Source organism: Sylvia atricapilla, chromosome 27 (assembly GCF_009819655.1).
Source record: "Sylvia atricapilla isolate bSylAtr1 chromosome 27, bSylAtr1.pri, whole genome shotgun sequence".
NCBI classification, from domain to species: Eukaryota; Metazoa; Chordata; class Aves; order Passeriformes; family Sylviidae; genus Sylvia; species Sylvia atricapilla.
In genome coordinates, this window is record NC_089166.1 from 3,388,205 (window position 1) to 3,410,501 (window position 22,297).

At 54.3% G+C, this 22,297-nt stretch overlaps 2 protein-coding genes across 2 annotated transcripts; one reads left to right on the forward strand and one right to left on the reverse strand.

The window, feature by feature from the left end:
• Positions 1–382: 382 nt before the first annotated feature.
• CCDC43 (coiled-coil domain containing 43) lies at positions 383–9,391 on the reverse strand. The gene is made up of 5 exons (XM_066336737.1): positions 8,941–9,391; positions 6,100–6,187; positions 3,657–3,792; positions 3,005–3,060; positions 383–1,720 (listed from the first exon to the last, which is right to left on the reverse strand). The coding sequence occupies exons 1-5, from the start codon at positions 9,166–9,168 to the stop codon at positions 1,533–1,535; spliced, it is 696 nt and encodes a 231-aa protein (XP_066192834.1). The 5' UTR covers positions 9,169–9,391; the 3' UTR covers positions 383–1,532.
• Positions 9,392–9,468: 77 nt separating this feature from the next.
• Positions 9,469–22,016, forward strand: DBF4B (DBF4B-CDC7 kinase regulatory subunit). The gene is made up of 11 exons (XM_066336654.1): positions 9,469–9,590; positions 11,872–12,081; positions 13,419–13,469; positions 14,076–14,145; positions 14,989–15,059; positions 15,757–15,793; positions 17,705–17,747; positions 18,581–18,697; positions 18,873–18,990; positions 19,611–19,720; positions 20,191–22,016. The coding sequence occupies exons 1-11, from the start codon at positions 9,480–9,482 to the stop codon at positions 21,512–21,514; spliced, it is 2,262 nt and encodes a 753-aa protein (XP_066192751.1). The 5' UTR covers positions 9,469–9,479; the 3' UTR covers positions 21,515–22,016.
• Positions 22,017–22,297: the final 281 nt, after the last annotated feature.

Here is a 22,297-nt window from a genome sequence, read left to right on the forward strand (position 1 = left end):
GTGCGCTGCCTCCAGGGCACTAGAGGAAGTGAGAGCTGGGGCTGAGTGACACCCCTCTCCCTCAACAGCTGCCCTCTGCCCTGTTCCACCGCAGTCCCACACCCTGGCAGCTGCCTGAGCACCTGAAATATGATGCTCCAACCAGGAACCGCCCAGTGCACCAGGCCGGGCTGGGAGGAGAGCCCTGGGGAGCAACACCCTGGGAGTCAGCTCCCAGGATAGAGGGCACCAGAGACAGCCCTGAGAAACAAGGCATGAATGAAGCCGAATATGGACCAAGGCAACAACAGGGGAGCCTCCGGAAATGCTGCTGCAAGGGACCAGCAAGGACATACCATTGGCACTGCCATCATGAATAGCAACATCACTCAGAGGAACCCACTTCTTGGCCAATCAAGATTTATTATTCAAGTCCAAAGACAAAGCAGTTGGAGACACACAGCACAGCAGTGGCCTGAGGGGGAGGCCTGGCCCTGGAGTCAGAGTGGTGCTGAGAGCAGCATTGGGTCACACCCTGGGAGCACAGGAGCTCAGCACAGGTCACCTCACAGCACACAGGCACTGGGAGCATGCTGCAGCACAGAACCCAGGCACAGCCCTTCTTCTTCCTCAGTTCACAGGATTAGTGTTCTCCTTCCCCAGTGGGCAACAGCATCACAAAAAAGGCTGGAGCAGCAGGGATGAGCCCTTAGGGGGGAGGAGGAGCACTGCAGTTCCTGGTGGCAGCATTGCCCAATGGGCATGCCCAGCTCACCCAGCTTGTGCCAAACCAGCTTCAGAGCTTCACCCTGGCAACAGCCATGGAAGTAACAGTCCATGTTCACCCCACAGAACATCGGGGAGCACCATTTTCCAGCTATCTGGTGTCTTAAAACTACGTTAGGCCTGTGGTTTGCTGCTGCTGCTGCTGAGACCAATGCTCCTGCCCAGGCAGTGCTTCCCTCACTCATAGTCCACGGGTAATGCAGTCACATCACTGCAGCTCATCTGTTTCACACATCTCACTCCTCTGCTGCAGCCCAGCACTGCCCCATGCTGAGCTCAGCTCCAATCCAGCCCAGCCCAAGCAGGGATGGAGCGCTGGCCTCAGCAGTGCAAACACGGGGATTTGCAAAGACGTTTTTCAAGGCTTGTGTAAATGAATCCATGTGTGCAGCATGTCCTGGCTCGTGGCAGGAAGGGCTCAGCTCAAACCACAGCCAGTGCAGGGGCTGCTCCTACACCATGCTCTGCTCCCAGGTGGTCAGAAGTAAAAATGGATCAATTTAACAACACAGACATAATCATTTCACCCTTCTTTGGTACAGACACTGGCCACGAGCACCGACTGGGACACTGATACCACAAGCTAGGGCACATGGAGTCCAGGAGCTGCTCAGAGATTTTGTTCTGCTATGTAACAAAACGAAACAAAAGGCAACACTTCCCAAGAACTGCTCCCAGCCACGTGCCTAGAATACTTGCTGCTTTTTAAACACACACCGTATTCAGAATTAATTTTATCCTTTGAGAGTCCAAGTGGCAATCACCAGCTACCGCTTCCGCTCACCCTTCTGTGTTCGTTTCTTCTCCTTCTCCTTCCGCTCCTGCTTGGCCAGCTTGTCCTTCTCCCGCTGCAGTTTGTCCTGCTCCTTCTTCTTCTGGAACTCATCCCGCAGCAGCTCCCGCTCCAGCTTCCTGGCGTTCAGGACATCCTCCACGTTGGTGTTCCGGAACAGCGCTGGGGCGGGCTAAGGGCCGACAACGCTCTGCCTGAGGCCACATGAGACACACGTGGCAAGTTTGTTCTACCTCCTCCCTCACCCTCTGACTCCCTACTTCCTCACAAGGCAAGGAACTGGAGAATGAGGAATGCAGAAAGGAGAAGGAATCTCTGATTGCTTTTCCAAAAGGAAAAGTCAGGTTGAAAAACACGCACTCCTAGAGAAGACAGGGTCTGGAGCACAAGTCTGATGAGGAGTGGCAGAGGGGAGCTGTGGGGGGCTCAGCCTGGACCTTCTCACTCTCCACAACTCCCTGACAGGAGGGTGCAGCCAGGTGGGGGTTGGGCTCTGCTCCCAGGGAACAGGGACAAGAGGAAACAACCTCTAGTTATGCCAGGAGAGGTTTAGGTTGGATATTGGAAAAACTACTTCATGGAAAGAGTGGTCAGGCATTGGCTCAGGCTACCCAGGGCAGTGGAAGAATCCCATCCCTGAGGGGTTTAAAAGCCATGTGGATGTGGCACTTGGGGACACGGGTCAGTGGTGGCCTTGGCAGTGCTAGAGGAATGATTGGACTCGGCCTCAGGCGGCTTTTCCAACCTTAGTGATTCTATGTTTTTTTCCTAGAAAAAGGAGGTTGCCTACTGGTTCTTAAGACTGATGTGTAGAGATACATGCCAAACCTCTACAGACCTGAAAGGAAGCAAACACAGGGTACAGGGTACAGCCTCGAGTGGGTTCAGTGCAGGTGTGTGTCTGACCACATACATGTACGTACGTGTCCCTAATGTAGGGACAAGAATAATTTATGATTCATATTTAATTATGTGATAAAACCTGCTTCCATCTTAAATTTGCCAGCTGGGAGCTCAAGGACAGTCCCAATTCTGAGACAGACACAGGCCCCTTGGTCCTGCCCATCCTGAGTGTTCAGCTGCACCACAGCCTGCCAAGCTTCATTCCTGACATGATTTCCCTCTCTGGACACCAGTTAACCTGATGTTCTGGAGCATTGTCCTTAGCAATAAGCATGCTCTATGAAGCTCCACGAAGGTGGAAGAGGCAAAGAAGGGAGAAGAAAATGAATGGCAGGGTTGGTGTGAGCATTGCGCACAGAGCACACGGACCTGTCACTGTCACAGTGAGCAAGGTCAGGGTACACAGAAAAAAACCAATCCCCAAGCTTAAAAGATGGCCCTAAAGAAACAGGGAGACCTGCACAGGGAGAGAAGGATGGGAAACTCACTATGGAGGCTGCCTGCCCCACAGACAGCCTGAGTCACCAGCAATTCAAAGGATACATTTTTCTGATCCGATATTTACTGCTGTCGTCGATCCATCCTGTTCATCCCCACCAGTGAGAGAATTAAGGAAACGTAGACATCAGTAATGAACTTGTGCCTCTCTACAACCACACTTCACTCAAGTAACAGCCTTATAAATCCAGGAAGAGGCAGCTGGACCCTCACAGATCAGGTATGCACAGCTCCCACCTTCAGCTCCTGCTGCTCCAGGGCCAGACATGGTTGCCTACAATTCACTCTGCTGGGCAGGAAAGAGCTCGTTCTTGAGCACCACGAAGAGTTAACTTCTAACCCTCCCACTCCACACACTCTCTCTGTAAAGGATTATTTCAGATTTCTCCTGGGAAAGCAAGGGAGAAACTCAGCACCAACTGCTGAGGGATGAGAGCACTCCCTGCTCTCCTGCCACACACCTGGGCTGGGCAAAGCATCACAGCCACGTGCTGGTGGGGACAAACACCCTCCCAGGAGCATCTGCTCACAGGACCCCACAAACAAGGAGTTTCCACGCTTTATCCATGGCAGTTATTTCATCGTGAAGGAAGACTGCAAAGCTTCCTCAGCTCTCCCCACCAGACCCTGCAGAGCTGGGAGGGACAGCTCTTGTCCCACACCGGCCTGAGCCCTGAGCAGTGCAGGAAAAGGATATTCCTCCTCATCGGTCACGTTGGCATACTGGGCCAGGAGTGCAGCCTTCCTCTGCTTCTCCTCCTGGGACACCTCCTTGGGTTTCACCACTATCCTGGCCTGCTTCTCCATCATGCTGGCGATGGCCTGGACCTCATCTGGCAGGAGAGGAGTGGCAGTGTCAGCCCAAGTCCCAGCCATGGCCACTGAGCCCCTGGTGTCACTCACTGCCTGCTCCCTCTGCAGCTCCACCCAGCCCGTGTCCTGCAGGGACTTTGTCCTGGGGAAAATGCACCCACCCAAAGGGCATGTCTCACCCAAAAACACCCTCCAAACCTTTCCCAAGGGCACCAGTGGTGTTGTCAATGCCAGCTGTTTTGGGGAATTCCAGTTGGGATCTGGGAGAGATGGAGCTGCTGAGGAGCCACCATGGGGCTGGCACCCTGAGGTGACACCAGCTTCTCCCTTTGAGGGGGAATTCCCTGTGCTGCACCCAGCCACCACCAGACACTTATTCCTGGAGTAGACACTGTTTTTCCTGGAGTAAGGGAAGTTTCACAATGAAACTGGAATCAGTCAGGCTCTGGCTAATGAAAATCCATTGACTCCAAATCACATTCTCTTCCACTTCCAAGCATCTTAATAAGTTTATTTAAGTATCTACTTAGCCCCCATCAAAGAGGAATTCTGAAAACCTGAAGTGAGGGATCAGTTCCATGCTCTCCCTTTCTTTCCCACTAAGAGAAACCAACAGCTGATTTACCTTTTAACACTGAAATTCCACTTCCCAATTCCTAAAATGACATCTGGGTTTTGACGCCAATTTTTTTTTTAGCCTGTTAATCACTTACCTTCAAGAATTTCTTATTCTGAAGTGGATATGCACTTCAGAGGGGATTTATCCTTTCATGGAACTCCAGTGAAATAATTTCACCCTAGGATTCCATGAACCCAGACACACTGTGGTGCCTTTCTATAACAAGAAAAATCCCTGTAGGTGAGCACTGGCAGGAGCAGGAGGAGCCCAGCAGCAGCTCCAGCAATCCCAGTCCCTTGTCCCCAAAAGAAATTTATTTTATTTTACGCTTGGAACAGCATTAACTTCTCCCTGTTCCCAGCCAAAGGCAAGGTCAGGGCAAGACTTCCAGGATTTTTGGGGAAAGCCACTGAGTTGCTGCAGGGTGGAGCTGCTGTGTCCATGCAGGGGGTGAGGGACAGGGGGATGCTGGGGCTGATCCAGTGATGAGGGACTTGCTGCCAGAGCCACTCCTGGGTGACACTGGGCACTGACAACGTGCTGTAGGCAACCAGAGGCACCAAGAAAATGCAAAGCAAACAAAAAGCAGGATTTAGCCAAAAGGGACATTCCACTGTCACGATCTCCTGTCAGCTCTGTGCCACTGCAATGTCACTGATCCATGCTTGAACCACAAATTCTCCCAGCACATGGCTCCACTGCATCCAGAGCCTTGCACAGGGACCAGGACAAACCTCTCCAGTGAACAAGGAAAAGGAGAGGTCTTGGCTCCCAGCTGAGGACAAGGGATGGATTCAGGGAGGGGGCACAGGGACAGTGGGGCTGTATGGGGCTGGGGAAGGAGCAGTGACAGTTTACCAGCAGCCTCACAGACCATCCTCCAAGAAGCACTTATGGGGAAAAAAGGAAGAGTTGAAAAGGGAAAATGTTGGAAGAGGAAATATGGAGGTGTGAGCAGGGTGAGTAGCAGCAGCAGGGACAGCCCAGAGCTCAGCAGAGGCAGCTGCAGTTGTACAAACCAGCTGCTTTCCAGACTGGCACAGACAGAAGCAGCACAGGTTTCTATACCATAATAGCTGCAGTGCCAGCACTAAACAGAGACAGCCCTGGATGTGTTGGGAAAGAAGGTTTTTGAAAACAAAACAAAACAAAAACAAAAACACAGAATGGTTTGGATTGGACCTTAATGGCCATCTCATTAAAAAAAAAAAATCTTACAGAAAAAAAAAAACCCACAACCCACAAAAAACCCCCACCAAAACCACACAAAAAATAAACCCAAACAAAACAAAAACCAACAAAAAAACCACACACCAAACAAACCCAACCAACCACCACAAAAAAACCCAATGCCAAACCAAAAAACAACAGAAGACCAAAAACCCCATACACAAAAAAAAGAAAAACAAAAAACAAACAAACCAAACAAACAAAAACCCAAACACATTTTCCTCTGCAGGATGATGAACCCAAAGAGCAGCAAAAACTGAGGCAGCCCAAAGTGAAGCTGCTCATCCTCCAGGCAGGTGAAAGAGGTGAAAGAGTAACTGGGCAGCAGTGGAATGAGAGGCAGGGCAGACCTGCAGCCATGGGGCAGGGCTGGTTTGAGTCCTACCAGGACAAACAGAAAGCTCCTGTTGAGGTGAGGCCCTGCAGGTCACCCCACACTGAGGACCAGGGCACAGCTCCCCAAGGCACAGCACTCTACCTTCTTTCTCCTCTTTGGCATCGACGACCTGGGAGTCAGACCACCTCTCCACAACCTCCCTGCACACATCGTTCAGGAGATCTTCTTCCTAGTAAGGGAAAAGAGACTCCTCAGACTTGGAACAGAGTTGGCTGCTTCAAACCAGCACCAGTCAGACAGGAAAAGCAGCAGCTACAAGGATCAGGAATACAGCTTTTCACCCCAAACCTGCCTGTTAAGCACACGCAGGACTCTGTTTTCCCTGGCACGACACAATCCCACTGTGTCTGGTCTCTGTGCACAAGAACAGCTCTGACACACGTGGGTTTCCCAATAGTGGCTGTGCAGGTGCCAGGGCCCTGCCCACACCCAGGAGGCCATGGGGATCTTTGCTCCCAAAGCCTCCTGCCCAGAATCCTCTCTCTTCCTAAGCAAGGCCACAGGGAAGTGGCTCAGTGCCACCTCCACGCCAAGCTCACTAAAGGAAATAAATGACATGGGATAAATCACAGGTCAGGACCAGCAGAGAGCTGGACCCACTGTGGTGGTGCTGACAGACCAGCAGCTCCCAGCAGCAGGGACACTCTGGACCATTAAACACGACTGAGAAGTGGCAGTGGGACACATCCCCCTGTCCAGCAGGGGCTCCTCCAGGGGCACTGCTGCCTCACCATGGAAATCCCCACACAATCTCTGGGAATCTCAGCCACGGTGCCTGGAGCAGCTCCTGCCCCTCCTTGTCCACTGACCCTGCAGAGCTGCTCCTCTCACAGCTCTCGCTCTCCTCTCCAGCTCTGCTTCTGCAGGTGGCTTTTTCCCTGCTTCAATTTGTGACTTAAAGGTGCTGAATGTCTTGGAGCTGACTGGGATTTGGTGCATGGAACACGGGAGAGCCAAACACCACTGATGGGGCTGGGGTCACAGAGCTCAGAGGCACCAACAAACAAGAAATGGTGCTGGTTTGGAGTTCAGTAAACACAGAGAAAAATCAACCATGGAAAACACAAGTGAGGTGGATTCTGTCTGGTTTAAAGAGAATAACTGGACACAAATAGAACTTGATTTTGTTTCTTGATTAGAAATGGTGACATTTGAATAAACTAGTGCAAGACATGATCAAGACTGAGAAACTGTGGACATGAGAGCAGATGTCACCTGAGATGTCACCTTATTTTAATAAGGTTTGTGAAATACAAACAAGTGAACAACAAAAAAAATCATCCCCTGTAATTTGTGTATGGAACTAGGAGAAGAGACTTGGCAAGAAAACCCCCAAATTCACCAAATAGAACACTGTTTGAAAAGTCAATACAGAAATAAGCACAGAGTCTAAAAATAAAGAAACAAAAAAGAAATTTATAAAAGAACAGACTACAAAGAGTAATTATAAAGTCTGAGGGTTCAAGAGACAAAAATGTTTTAGAGGAATGGCAGAAAACTGAAACTGAGCTAGAAACTGCAAATGAGGCTCGCCTCAGCTGTGGCTGTGGCAGAGAAGGAAAAAGCTGTGGTGTGACTGGGGCAGCCCTGGACTCAAGGGACATGGGAACCCCACAGCTGCTCAGTCCTGGCAGCAGCACCACAGAAGGGAACTCAGCACTGAGCAGAAAAGGGGAACCAGCAGAAAACCAGAGTATCAGGAAAGGGGAATATCAATGGCAGGGCCAGCCAGCACTGCTCAGACAGGACACACTTCCCAGGCCTGGAGAGGGCCAGGCACAGTGGTGGGGACGGAATGAAGTCTGGTAATTACAGGGAGGTTAATTAACCTCAGCTACTGCAGAGCAGCACTTTGCAAAGACATCTGGCTCCATCCCTCAGGATGCACCGTTTGCTTCTCCAGCTCTCTTAGGCTCGGGAACAGTTGAATGAGCTCCCTGCCGTGCCCCGTGCTGGGGAGGGGACAGGGACGGCAGGGGAGGGCGCTCTGACTTTTAGGAAACCCATCTGGAATGGCACAGTCAGTGCACAGAAGGAATGGTGTCATACCTGTGATAAGAAAACGCTGATTGTACCCACCCTGGGTTGTACCCGCCTCTGGGTTTTGTGCTCCCACACTGATATTTTGGGAGGAAATCAGCGACAGCCACTGAGCAGACAGTTCCGAACACCAGCACCACTCATGATTGAACATTTTACACTATGAAACATCCATTAATTAGATATTCCCGAGACATAGACACTGTAAAAATCATCCCAGGAGGACTATCGAAGAGAAATCCCTCCCTGCCCTCCCGTGGCTCCCAGGAATGTGGCGGGGGCAGAGGCAAGCCCTGGCCACCCCCAAGCTCACCCACGGCTGTCCCTGTCCGTCCCAGCCGCAGCCGGACAGATTCCTGACAGACACGGCGTGTGCAGGGTACGAGAGCAGCGCCCAACACGCCCCTGCCAGCGGACTGACCATGAAAAGTCACGTCTCGAAGCCCGGCCGGCGCTGCCAGGCCGCGCAGCCCGCGGTGAAGGGCTGCACACAGACAAAGGGGATCCCTGTGTTCCCCACCAACAGCCCCTTCCACAGCACGGGCCAGGGCTAACACCAGCCCCGAGCCTGGCACACAACCCCTGCCCAGCCAACAACACCCCAAACAGGCACCGAAAAGCCCGCAAGGGTCGCGGGTGGGGGCAAAAAAAGCCGCTGGATGTGGGTGAGCTCCCAGTCGGGGGGTAACGCTCCGGGAAGGGGCTGATGCAGCCCAGGGCTCCGCGGAGCCGCCCCGCCTGTTCTCCCGCCGGCCCACGGCGGCCGCGGCCCCACGGCGCCTTCCGGGCTGCACGGGAGCCCCGGCGGGAGCACAGCGCGCTCATCGGCTCATCGGGGCGGACGGCGAGACCCCGCTGGCCCGGGGGACCCCCGCCCCTCACCAGGCAGGCGGCCAGGACAGCCCGCAGCGCCTCCAGCCGCTCCTCGTCGCTCTCCTCCTCCCGCAGCAGCCCTTCGATGTAGGCGCCGTACACGGCGCGGTCCAGCCCCAGCGCGTCCAGCCGCGCTGCGAGCCAGGCCGGGAACGGCGGGTCCGGGACCAGGATGGGAGCCGGGATCGGGATCGGCACCGGGAGCGGGGCCGCGCCCGCCCCGCCGGGCGCCGCCATCTTGGGCCTGCAGAGGGAGGGACGGCGGCCGCGGCGGGACAAATTATGGCACCGGCGGGAACGGCGGGAGCGAGGTCGGGGTCGGTGCGGCCGTACCCAGACGGCGGCCCGGTGCTCTCGGTGTGCCCCGTGTGCCCCCAGCGCCCTTGGCACAGCCTCCCTTTCCCCCGGAGAGCGGTTTTGCGGGAAGCGGCGCGTCCCTGCGCGGCCGCCGTGCGGGGCGGGCCGGGGCTGGCGGGGCGGGGCGGGCGGCGGAATTTAAACGAGTAGAAGCGGCGGGCTCCCGGCGGCTTCGAGCCTCGGGCAGAGCCATGGCCGGCACGGCCTCCTCTCGGCCTCTCCGCGGACAGTCCTTCTACCTGGACCTGCCGAGCGGCCGCAGCGCCCGAGAGCTGGCGGAGGCCATCGGGCGGCTCGGTGGGGTGAGCGCGGGCCGGGGCCTGAGGGCTGAGAGGGGCCCGGGACTGGGGGGCCTGCAGTGGGAGGGTCTTGGGGGGCTTGGTCCTTTTTCTGTCTCTGCTCATCTTTTAGTGTTTTCTGGTTCTCCCGGTGAGCCGGTTCCCTCCCCGGCAGCCGGAGCCCTGGGGGCCGGTGGAGGTCGCCCCCATCCCCGCCCTCGGGGGCCCTGGGCGGTCCCGTCCGGTTGGGACCAGCCTTTCCCTCCGCCACTGCGGGTGGTTCCCCGCTGCCTGGTCCGGCCGCCGGCCACCGCGGGAGCATCTCCCGGACGGCGGTGACCGGCCCCGGCCATGGAGCTGCCTCCAGTCGGGGTGAGGGTCACTGCGGCCCGGGAGCCCGCTGCCGCCCATGGGGCACCTCCCCGAGGTGATAACTGCTTGTGCGGTGATAAATCACCCGGGATAAATGGTGGCCCGGCCAGGGACACGTTTTCCACGTGGTTGTAACTGATGCGTGGTTCCACCTCATCGCTGACAACAGCCTGTGGCAGTGTGATATTTTTAGGGAAGTTATGGGATTTCCTAATGGATTTCAACATAAGGTATAAAGTAGGGAAATGCCAACCGAAGTCCTTATCATGGAGATGGATGCTTTTCTCGTGGTTTTCCCAGAGAAGCCATCTGAACCTGTTTCCTGGGAGGCTGTTATTTGGGTATGTCCCAGTGGCATCCTTCATGGCCTCCAGGCTTCCTTGCTGCTGATATTCCTCATCAAGTCCTTTTATCCTGTCCCAAAACCCTTCAAAAAGTAGCATCACCTCAGTCCCTCAAGCTGGAGCTGAGCATGGGGCTGTACCTGCTGTTCATCTTTCAGTCTCCTTATTACTCTTGTGCACAGTTTGGTTTTAAAAGTTGTTACTGTTTGTTTTCAAGCTCTTTAATATCTCTGAGGTGGTCATCTCATGTAACCTCAAAACTTTATTCTCACAATATACACACTGGTGTAAAATGTTTTAATTCTTGCTGATGCTGTATCCCTGTAGCCCTGATGAGGTGTTGGGTGCACAGACACGTGGGGAGGGTTGTTGAGACTTGCACTGTTTTCCCTTTCATGAATTGCACATTCATCCTGAACTTGCTGGTTTCTCTCTGCCCTCCCATGGATGTGCCCCCACACTTGGGACATCTCTTTCTAGCTGGACATCCTCAAGTCTGAGAACCCCGTGCTCCCAGCAGACAGTTCCTTCTTTACATAACTGCTGTGTTACTTGGAAATAATTTTAGAGTTTGACCATCCTTCTGGTTCCTATCAAACACCATCCTGGGCCTCCCTCTCTGAAATGAGGTCCACTGGCAGTGGAGCTCTCATTCCTCTTGCATCTGTAGAGACACTGAACTACTCCACAGCCACTGCCTGTAAAGCAGCTCTTTGGCAGCAGTGTCCAGGCCCAGGTTCTGTGGGTAGTTCAGGACACAGGTAAGGACATCCTGTGGCCGTGGGCTGCATGTGACACCTTGAACTTGGCACGGGGCTGGTGACACTGGAGTGTTATATGGGTGGGGAGGTTGTGATTTCCTCTCTTCTGTGTTTGCAGCACAGCCTGCAGTGACCCTTGCAGCACTTCACACCCACTTCACGGTTTGGGAATCTCCACCCACAGGGATTCTGCAAAGGAGCAGAACCAGCTTGTTCAGCAGCTGTGATTTTGGGCTGCCCAGATCTTTATCTTCCTGAGGGCTTCACACCTGAGCCCCATGACACTCTGCCTCCTGCACAGATTCTGAGGAGCCAAGTCTTTATTGGCTTACAGTACCATTAGTGTTCCAACTTTTGGGTTTCCACCTCTTTCTTTGCCTGGTATCTCTTGTGCAGGGGTGTGGGTATGTTTCAACTCCCTCCTGCCCTGCTCTCTGTGGAGCTGCTTGCCCAGTTGTTCACTCTCTCCTTTATTTTTCTAAAACTTATGTTCTCCTGAGGACAGACCTCCTCCAGGCTGATCCATGATGTCCAGGGCCTTTTCCTCAGCTGTTGGGGTTTTTTGAAAGCACTGTGTGAGGAGGAGATGGTGGTGACAGAGTCATGGATCTGGATCTGAAGTCCTGGTGACTGTTTGCAGTGAATCTCTGGGGCATCACAGGATCTCCTCCTTTTGGAGCCAGCAGTATGGAACGAAAGAAGGACTGTGATTGCTTCCAGCAGCCCCTTGCTGTGAGGGTTGAGCCAGGGGCAGTAGCTTTGTTTAGCAGGGCTCTGTCAGCTCAGGGTCAGGTGCTTGAAGAGCTGCTCTGTTCTGTCTCACTGCAGGTGACAGAAAGCTTCCTCAGCAAAGAAGTCACCTGTGTGGTGTCCAGCAACAGAGAGGCCAAGAGGGGCCAGGCCAGGCCTCAGGAGGAGAAGCAGAGCAGCCCAACTGCAAAAGGCACAAAATCCATGAGCTCTGTGCCTGCCGCTCCAACCAGAAGAACCAGAGAACCAGGGAACCCAACCAAACCTCGCCAGAAGCCCCCATACACTGTAAGAGCAACAAAGGTTTTGCCCTAAGGGGTCTGTAGGGGAGAATCTGGGGCCAGTTTTGGAAGGTGGGGTGGTTCCTGCTCTGAGTAAATATTCTGTGTGGTTTTTTTTCCCTGCTCTATTCCTGTTTCCCTGGATGTTCCTATTCATACCCTTGTTCCTTTTGTCTGCCATCACTGTCTGCTCAAACATGCATGTCACAGCTTTGGGCTGCAATCAAGGAAATCTGCTGGAATGGCAGAGGAAGTGGAGGCCTTGGCTGGCTCCCTGGGGGAACAGGCAGAGGTGTGGTGAGAAAAGCTAGAGAAAACCATTGCAGTCTCTGGGTACTCAGAGACACAGGGCAAAGCCCCTGTACCTGGGGAGGAGATCCATGAGGGCCTCCTGCAGGAAGGGGCTTCTCCTGGTCTGATTTGCCTGTTGGAGCTGCGTTTTCTGCTCTCAAATGCTTGTGGCCAGGCTCCAACATCCAACACCTTGAATGTGGTGTCTGCTGGAAGCTGTGACTGGGGAAAGGCAGCTGCCCCAGTCCAGGCATGGGGAATCTCTGCCAGCTGGAGCTGAACCACTGCAGTGGGAAACCTGAGCTGCAGAGGTTTCTCCCAGTTTCTGTTCCCTGTCCTGGCTCCCAGCACTGTCCCTTGTCCTACAAAGAGCTGAACCAATCTGCTGAGACTGTTGGGTTGAAAATAAGGCTCAGTTCCCAGGATGTTCCTGACCCTGGCCAGCATGTTGGGATGCCCAGAGAACAGGAGGCTCAGGGGGACCTCCCTGACAGGAGGTTGTAGCCAGATGGGGCTTGGTCCGTCCTCCTGGGTAACAAGTGACAGGACAAGAGGAAACAGCCTCAGGTTGTGCTGGGCAGGTTTAGATTGGATGTTAAGGAAAACTCCTTCATGGAAGAGACTGTCCAACCCTGGCACAGGCTGCTCAGGACAGTGGTGGAGTCTCCATCCCTGAAGGGATTTAAAAACTGTGTGGATGTGGCACTTGGGGACATGGGTCCATGGTGACCTTGACTGTCCTGAGGAGGAGTTGGACCTGATGGCCTTACAGAGTTTTTCCAGCCTGAACAGTTCCATGATGCAGCAGGCAGTTCCCAAGCTAAATTGCTGTTTCCCCTTGGCACACTCTGGAGCCTTCATTTCACTGCTGGTCGATAATTCCAAGCCTTGGCTGGGGCTGGTGGTGCAGTTGAGTGGTCCTCTCTGCGGGTTGCATTCCCTGGAAAGGCTCTCTGCACTGGCAGAGCTGAGCCCAGCAGAGTGTGGGGATCCCCAGGGATTGCTGCTCTCCAGCTCTTTGCCATGACCTGTCCATGTCTCCTCTCTCCACAGGCGCTGCTGAGCCGGGGGAAGGAGCTGCTGCACAAGGCCATGAAGAACCAGGTGAGCGGCCTTGGATGGGCTCTGCTGGGGCTGGGTGTGCTCAGAGTTCTGCTGAGCAGAGCAGAACCAGTGCCAGCCTTCCTGCAGAGCCCCTGCCCTGCTGACAGAGCACATCCTGGGGCTGGGAAAGGCACAAAGCAGTGGTTCGTGGCACAATATTGTGCAGTGCTCCTGGTCTCTGCTATTTATGGAACCATGTCATCCAGTGTTGCACCTCTAAGGCCTGTCCCATCTGGGTGCTCAACACAGAAGAATTATTAACACAAGCCCTGTTGTTAGATGAATTTTTAGCCTAAGAAGAGCTAAAGCAATGTAGCTGGGCCAAAAGGCCCCCCTGCAGTCCTTTCCCTGAGGTCACAAGTGGCCAGATAAATCTCAGTGCCCACTTAGAAGCTCATGCTGTAGCAGGGATTAAACATTTGCCCAAGATGCTGCTGTCAGTTTGGGGTAGATGAAGCATGAGTTCGATCCTTTACTGCTGTGCCCTGATTTTAATAGGAGCCACGCAGTGCTCTGTCAGCTGGGCAGCAGGAAGGGCCCTGAGCTCAGTTTAGAGCTGCACGTGGCTGTGCTTTGAGCTGTGCTTTGCCAAACCTCTCTGTACAGGACACCTGCAGTGGCAGCAGCATCCTCGCCAACGCTCGCCTGTGGGGAGTCCAGATCCTGCATGTGGATGGTATCCTTCTCTGTGGGGTGCAGGGAGGCTGCTGGTAATGAGGGATTTTGGAGACAGGTGGAGCACAAGTGATGTAAGGAGAGTAGAACAGAAGGAAGAAATTGCAAGCAAATATCCTGGAGTGATGCCATCCTGGCCGAGGCTGGTCTGCCCTCAAACACCAGATCTGTGTGTGCAGAGCGTGCCACGGTCACATTTGCCACAGCAAACACAGGGTACATTGTAATATCCTGAAGGTGGAACATTAGGAAATGTCAGTATCTTGGTCAGTACATCAATTTGTTCCAAAAAGACCATTTTTACTAATTAACCTGGAAGGACAATCATGGTAAGGGCAGGATTTGGTTGGGTTTAATTAGGAAGTGCTGGTGTTTGAGGACCTGTTCTGGAAGGCACCTCCCGTCCACATGATGGATGGGGAGGGGGTGATGGCAAAGACAGATGGTGGAACTCTGATACTAATAATAGGTCTGGAGTAACAGGTTCCTGAGTGTCCGATGACAGTGACATACAGCTGTGGCTGAGCCTGTCTGGATCCTGTCCCTGTGCTCTGCTCGGCCTCTGGGGCTGCCAGATCTCGGGCTGTGCTCTGTGTGCTGCAGAACTCCTGCCAGTGTCTCCTTCCTGCAGAGCCCCAGCAGCCTCCAGCTGTGCTAGACAGCAAACGGGGGGGCTGTCCCTCAAAGTGTTCTCTTGGTGTCATCTTGGACCATTTCCTGGGGGAGATGCTCTGCCAGGGGCAGGCCCCGGCTTTTCCCGGTGCCATGGGGGTGTGCTGCAGTCTGAGGGGAACTGCTCCCTTCCCTGGCTGAGCTTTGGCTCTTTAACATCTCACCTGCACAGAAATGTTGTCCTATGCCCAGCAGCTGCTGCGAGCCATCTCAGGAGCAAGGAAGCAGTGCCAGAAGACAGAGGTAACAATTAAACTGCAGCCAGTTTCCGGAGTTCAGGGTCCCTTGGCAGTTCTTGTAGTTCTTTGAACAGCTCTTGTAGCAACTTCAGTGCCAGTGGGCCAGTCAGGGGGGTACTGGATCCAAACTGGTGCTTATGTCAGTGATAGAGATGGAAAAAATTCAAAGGATTTTTCCTTTTATAAAGTTGGGGGTAAATCCAGATGAGAATGAGGCAGCTGTTGATACATATCAGCATCCATAGCACAGCTAACACTGACTTTGACCCTAAGAGAGTAAGGGTCATGATTTAACCCCAGATGGCAACTGAGCCCCACACAGCCACCCTCTGATCCCCCCCGGGGTGGGGAGAGAACTGAGAGAGGAAAAAGTGAGAAAGCTCATGAACTGAGATAAAGATGATTTAGGAGGGAAAGCAAAAACCACACACACAAGCAAAGCAAAGTATGATGATGATGTGGCTGGTACACTGGCTCACCAAAAGGTTGGTTAATGCATTGGAGAGGTCATGGGGAAGGTGGGATGTAAAGACAGGGCGTGGCAGCCTTTATGTTGTATTTCAGCTACCCCTGGGTAGCTTGGGAGACAAAATTAGGGGAGGTGCTCTGAAATGGTGGGTGAGGCTGCTGCTGCTCTGGGATCAGTAACTGCAGCTCTCCTTGTGCTACTCCCATGCTGAATATGTCCCTTTTTTCTCTAGGTAAAATGCCCTGCATCCAGATCCAAAATTCACAGAGGTAGGCCTGAAAGTTGTGCTGTTGTTTATGCTCAGATATGGAGCTGCTTGGAGAAGCCTCATTTAGAATCTGAAATACATCAAAACCTTTGGCAATCCCAAAATATGCCAAGTCTTTAAGCAGTTCTCCTTGAATGGGTTCTGTTACTCCTTGTTAGAGTCTGGCTGCAGCTTCCAAGGACAGCTGAGGACCTTTGATTTCACACTGTGTTCAAAAATCCTAAAAACCCTTTGCTGACAGCTCCCAGAATCCCGAGGCACCTGAGAACAGTGCTGCTGCACATTGAATCCAGCAGCTTAAAGGAGGTTTTGAGGAATAATGCATCCTGCAGAGGAGAGCGTGTTCCTCCCAGCCCACTCACTTCTGTTGGGCTGAGATGTGCTGCTGAGACACCGATCCAGGGACGGCACTTCCCGGGGAGGAGGGAGGGGGAACAGCCAGGTTCTCATCTGCAATTAGACAAGAGCCAATTGTGGTGCTGGAATTGGCACTGGTGACGTCAGTTGATCTGTGACTTGTTTGACTCCGCGCATCAGAGAGCGAGCGCTCGGGAGTGGTTTGGAGCAGGCTCCAACCTGGATTGTGTGTGAGACACTTGGGACTTATTTTTCAGTGTGGGGTGGGGGGAAGGTGCTGAAGAAAGGCTCAAGAAGCTGTTGGATGTGGCAGATGGTGCCTGCAAGCTCTGAGATCTGTGCTGGACACGCTCCGAGCCTGGCCTGGGGTCTCACAGTGACACCGGAGCCATTTGTCACTGCCGGGATCACTTGGGACCTGTGCACCCATCTGAGCTGGATCTGGGGCCTGCACATGGCCTCTCTCTCAGAAGTGCTGAGCATTTGGCAGTGTTTGCATGGAAAAAACTTGATCCTGTACTGAAATAGCTGCTTCAGTGACGTAGCAGCACATTTGAGGCAAGCAGAGGGTGAGGCTGGTGAGGACAGGTGGGCTCAGCCTTTCTGGGGAAGGAGGGTGAAATATCTTTGGAAAAAATAGCATTGAGTGCCAGGATCACAAGAAAACAAAACTCCTCGCCCTTCAGAGGCCGTGAGGGAGGCAGGAGAGGCTTGGTTTCAGGGTCAGGCAGATGCTCTGTGGGAACACCTTGGTATTTATTTGTTTCTTAGCCAGATCAGGACTCATGTTTCCAAGGTGAGCGTAATGTGAGTGGAACATACCTGCAGGACAGGAGGGACCTTGGCACCTCCCCTCCCAGCCTGGCTCAGAAAGCCTTTTCCCTCAATACACTGCTGATGCTCTTTTGCTCTCTTCATCTATTTTATGCCTCCATAGGAAGCAAAGCTGCTGTTTGCCCTCCTTGAGAACTGAGCAGAGGCCAGATACTGCTCTCTAGCAGTGTCCTGGTGCCAGGCTTGGCTGGGCAGCACCTTGGTTTGTCTCCAGCATCTCTTGCTGCACCCTGAGCCAGGGTGATGAGCCAGGTTCTGCACTTGAGGCAAGGTGAATGGAGGAAAAGGTGCTGGAAGTTGTTGCAGAGCTCTGAGGCAGTGCAGCAGCCACTGCAGTTCCTGAGTTCCCTTCTCATACTCAGTGGCACATTGTGAGGGGGGTTTGTGAGTTCTTGGGACTGGAGCCAGAAGGCTCAGGGTTGGGCCAGTGGCTGGAAGACTGAGGAGGCATTACAGATGTGAGAGGATGGCTGAATACTCTTCCAAAGGTGGAAATGTCCCATGGTTGGGCTGCCTGGGGTTTGGTTACCCCACTGCACACTTGGGGCCAGGGCTGTTGAAGATCACCTAAAGAGCTGTTTTGGCTGTGCTTGGCCACCACTTGGCATTCTCCAGTGCCAGGAGTTCTGATGCACTCAGCTCTGGAGCCCAGTTCTGTCGGGGAATGAGTGACTAAGTAGGGAATTTGGCCAGGAAAACTAACCAGGTTTCTCTCTGGCAGGAAAATTGAAGCCCCCTTTTCTGAAAGTTGAAGACCAGAGCAGGTAAATGAGACCTTTCTAAATATCCTACCCTAAAACCTCGGGGTCTCTCCTTCACTGGTTTCATTCCCAGGGACTGATCTGCCCATGAGGCAGAGCCTGGCTTCTGTGCAGACCCTGTTCCATACTGGGAAGTTGACTCTCTCCTAGAGAGAGGCAGATGGAGTTTGGAGAAACAATCCAGGTGTCTTGTGTGTCAGGGAGAAAAAAGGTGTTAAATGAAACTTGACAGCAGTTTCCTTCCTTGCTCGGATTCCATGTGTGATCCTCAGCAGGTCACTTAATCCACCCAAGCCCCTGGCAGGGAGGAGTGAGATTGAAGCACAGGAGGTCAGGGCCTGTAACTTGATGACAGCCTTGGGCACGGGGGGCCTGATCCCTGTGGTGTTTGAGGAGTCTGTAACTCTACCAGCATCCACAGGGCAAATTAATTATTCCAAAGACAATGTTTAAGGCATCTCAATTAGGAGTCAAATACTGGGGTTTACATGCTGCATGCAATGAAGTGTGAGAGGAGAGTGTGGCCTGGGAATCAAAAACCCTCCTGTGCTGTGGGGTAGCTGGAAATACTGCACAGCTCTGCCCTGGGGCAAAAGGTGGAATTTGGGCTGAGCAGGCAAACTTGCCTTCTATCCAAGGCATGCCCCACTGGGGCTCAAACTGGGTTTAACACTTTCAGTGAGAAATATGAACTCTGGCACAGCCACAGGAGAGCACTGGGCAGCATCTCATCATAAATGAGGTGCCACCTTGAGCCCCTCCAGGCTACAGAGGGGACAGCTCTGAAGCCTTGCCAGCACTTCCATGAGTCTGATGTCCTGATCTGCTGCTTTCAGGCAATTTCGGCCCTTCCATCACCAGTTCCAAAGTTTTCCTGACCTCAACTTCCTGGCACCCAAAAGCTCCAGCCCATTTGAGCCTCTGAAAAGCCTCTCCAATTCCTGCCAAGCCAGGTAGGCTGTAGCTCCTTCTGTGCAAGTGTTTAACCCCACTGCTGCTCACTGCTGCTTCCTGGGGTCTGGGAACTACCAGCTGTGGTGGTTCCACGTTGGATGTGGCCCAGGGAGCCCAGTGCTGGGTCCCTGCTGGTGCTGCCAGGCAGGGTGACCCCGGTGCTGTCCCTTGCAGGGGAGCTGAGGGCTGTGCCCTGCGCAGCGCCGGGGGGAAGAGCCCACACGTCACCGTGCCCAGGAAAAGGAGAGGGTTTTGTGAGTGCTGCCAAGAGACCTTTGAAGAGCTGCAGAAGGTAAAGGTTCTCCTGGGGCTTGGTTCCTTGCAAGACTTATGGGGGGCACTCAGAGACTTTGTTAATCGTGTCATGCCCATTAACACCATGAACTCCTTCTGGAGGAATTGCTGTATCCAGCAGGATCTGCCTGTGGGATGGGAACATGGTATATCTGTGTATCCAGACCAGCAGGTCAGAGCACAGTGGGTTTGAAGGTTGGAGCACAATGTGCTCCCCTCTTGGGATGCAAGAGCCTCAAGGATCATCCTATTACATGATCCATGAGATAAAGAGACTGTTCCATGGCGGCCATGGGGCACAGGCAGATTGAAAAGGTGGGAGGAGGTTTTTATCTCCTGGAAGGTGCCAAGCAAGGGGGCTTTCAGAGCCCAGCTGTTAGTGCCAGACAGTGGTGGTGGAGTCTATTTCCTGCTACTGGGGTGGCTGTGGGCTGCTCTTGGATCCAGACACAGCCTCCTCATCAGCACAGTGGAGAACAGGACACTCTGTGTGTTCCCAAACCTGCCATTTGCTCTGTCCCTTTGCCCTCTGGTCTGTTAGGCTGTGGGAAGTGATATTGCAAATTCTCCTCCTGGCAAAGCTTTAAGTGTTGTTAAAGGGCCTCTGCCACCTTCCAGCATCTCCAGAGCCTCCAGCACCAGCAGTTTGCCCAGGACAACTCCCAGTACATCCTTGTGGATCGTGTCATCTCCCAGCTCACCAACAGCTTTGTGGAGTGGTCAGCTGAGTAAGTCTGGGGATCTGGGAACTCCTGGAGCCCAAAGGCAGCAGGGCAAGTTCTGCCTGGCACATTCATGGAGTGGGGTCCCTGTGCCTGGGAATCACAGTCTGGAGCAGGACCAACTTGGCACCTGCTGGGCAAGGCTTAGACAAACCCTGGGAGGTATTCCTCCATTTCCATGGGTTTTCTTCTTCAGGGAGCTTCCCATGGACTCTTAGTGCCTCCTAAACTAGAAAGGGCAGCTGAGCCCACCTCTTGTGCTCCCTGTAGGGACAAAAACTCAATCCCTGTGCCTGCGCTGAGGAGGCTGAAATCCCTTGTGCCCATCTTTGCCAGCAGTAGTCATTCTGAGCCTCACCAGGCTAAAAGTGCTGCCCTGCTCCTGAGCAAGGCCTGCAAATGGCCTGCACTGCAGGAGAGGCCTTGTCTCCCTCGGGGGTGTTGCTGGGTGAGCATTAACTGATGGTTCCTCTCAGGGTGCCCTGGGCCTGCCTGGCAGAGGAACGTGCAGTGCCTCAAGCACACAGCACTGGAGGAATCAAGCTGCTGCCAACAGAGCTGGGAAAAGAAGGGGAGCAGCCTGAGCAGGGTGCTGTGGAACTGGTAACGCATGCAGAGCTGGATCATGGCCTGAAGACCAAGGGACATCCCCCCTGCCTGCCCAGGGACAGGCTCAGAGATCCCAGAGGAGGAGGGAGCTTGTCAGAGCACAGCTCCCTGCGGCTGCCTGGGGGAGCAGGGCTCAGCAGAGGGCTCTGTGCTGCCCATGGCACCATGGGGGAGGCTGGGCTGGAGGCTTCAGGTTTAGGCTTGGCTCCTGAGCTGGGCTGGGGGCCTCATGCAGCACCTGCTCCTGTCAGAGAGACAGTGCCTTCATCTGAGCCTCATACACAGCCTGGGTCAGTCAGCCACCCTCCCCAAGCACAGCCTGCCTCCAGGAAGCGCCAGCTGTGCTCCACACAGAGCCCCCAGGTGGGAAAGAGGCCCAGGCTGGAGCTGGGTTTTGGCCTCTCCCCTCTGGGTGAGCAGACAGAGCTGCTGGTGGGCGGAGGGATGGGGGCACAGGGGGCAGGGCAGGTGTCTGAGCCAGGCCTGCCCCTGGGCACAGAGCTCTCCAACAGACCTCACAGCTCCCTTGCTCTGGATCTGTGCCTGTGTGAGAGCCCTGGGGACCCTGTATCCCAGCCAGGATCCCTGGGAGCTGTGGCTGCAGGTTTTGATCCTGGGGAGGCAGCTGCAGCTGGCACTGTCAGCAAACATGGCTGGAGCAAGGAGAGGTCCCAAGGGAAGCAGCGCAGAGGGGACAGTGACAACACACCCAGCAAGGGGAAGAGGCCTTGTCTGGAGAGCACAGTGAGCAGGACCAGCTGCCCTGCTGGCTGCCTGCCCTCTCCCACACTGCCTGTGGCTGAAGCCAGATGTTGCTGCTCACTCCGTGTCAGGGCAGCAGAAGAAGCAGCCCCTGGAGCTCCCCACATCCCCAGGCAGGGCACAGAGCCCCGGCCTCCTCCCGCCTGCTGCCCAGAGGCTGCCCACGGCTCCAGCAGGAGCTCCTCAGAGTCACACTGGGCTGTGCAGCTGCTCCCCAGGCTCACGGGTGTCCAGGGCCGCAGGATCCCGCCTGGGGACAAGGACTTGCTGCAGCAGACACACGTCAGTGTGAGGGACAGCAGGTACGAGTCCCAGCTCTGCTCGGTGCTGAAGGAGTCAGAGCTGGCCTGGGCAGGCCAAGGGGACAAGAGCTGCAGGAACTGCTGCACAGAGACCAGAGGAGCCTCTTTCCCCATATTTGGGACATAGTTTGGCAGCTAAAACCACATCCAGGCTGCTCTCCGGACCCTCGGTGGGAGCTGAGGAGGGGCTGGGAAGGGGTTTACCGAGGCGCCCTCTGTGTCAGGAGCAGGAGGCACATCCAAGAGTGAGCACAGTGGCGGCCTGGGCAGCTCTCCCGTTGGGATTGATGGGGATGCAGTGGCTTTGCTGCCCTTGGCTGTGATCTTCCCTCCTCTCTGCTGGCCACGTTCAGAACCAGCAGCTTCCTCTAAGTCCTCACAGGCCACTGACACAGCGGTGCCTCTGGATGTCTCTCATCAACGGCAGTGTGCTCTTTGCCCTTCCAGAGCCTGTTCCTCCTCTCACATGGTCCCCAGAGCTGCAAAGACTTATGGAGGAGGGTCATGGGGATGAGATTCGTTCTCCTCGTGTGGTGTGGGAGTGGTCTCTGAGTATTTTCAGGTGGTTTTAACTTGTTTGGTGTTTTTTTAAAAATTTTCAATCTTTGAAATAAAATGGAGGGATGAGATCCTGCTCTGCCTTGTGGGTGTAATGTGTCTGGGGGCAGGAGCAGAGCAGTAGGGGTTGGGTGGAGGAAGCTTTGCTGGAAGGGGTCTGTGGGCAATGGGCACCACAATGAAGAGGGCACAGCAGTTAGTCCAGCCCCAGAACATCGTCCCCTCTGTGGTTTGCCAGAGGAGTGTGGTCAGCAGGGGCTGGGAAGCTGTTGTACCCAGTGCAGGAGGGGTGCCCAGCAAGGATGGGTGTGCAGAAACCGGAGAGCAGTTGGTAGGAGCCTGTTGACCTCTC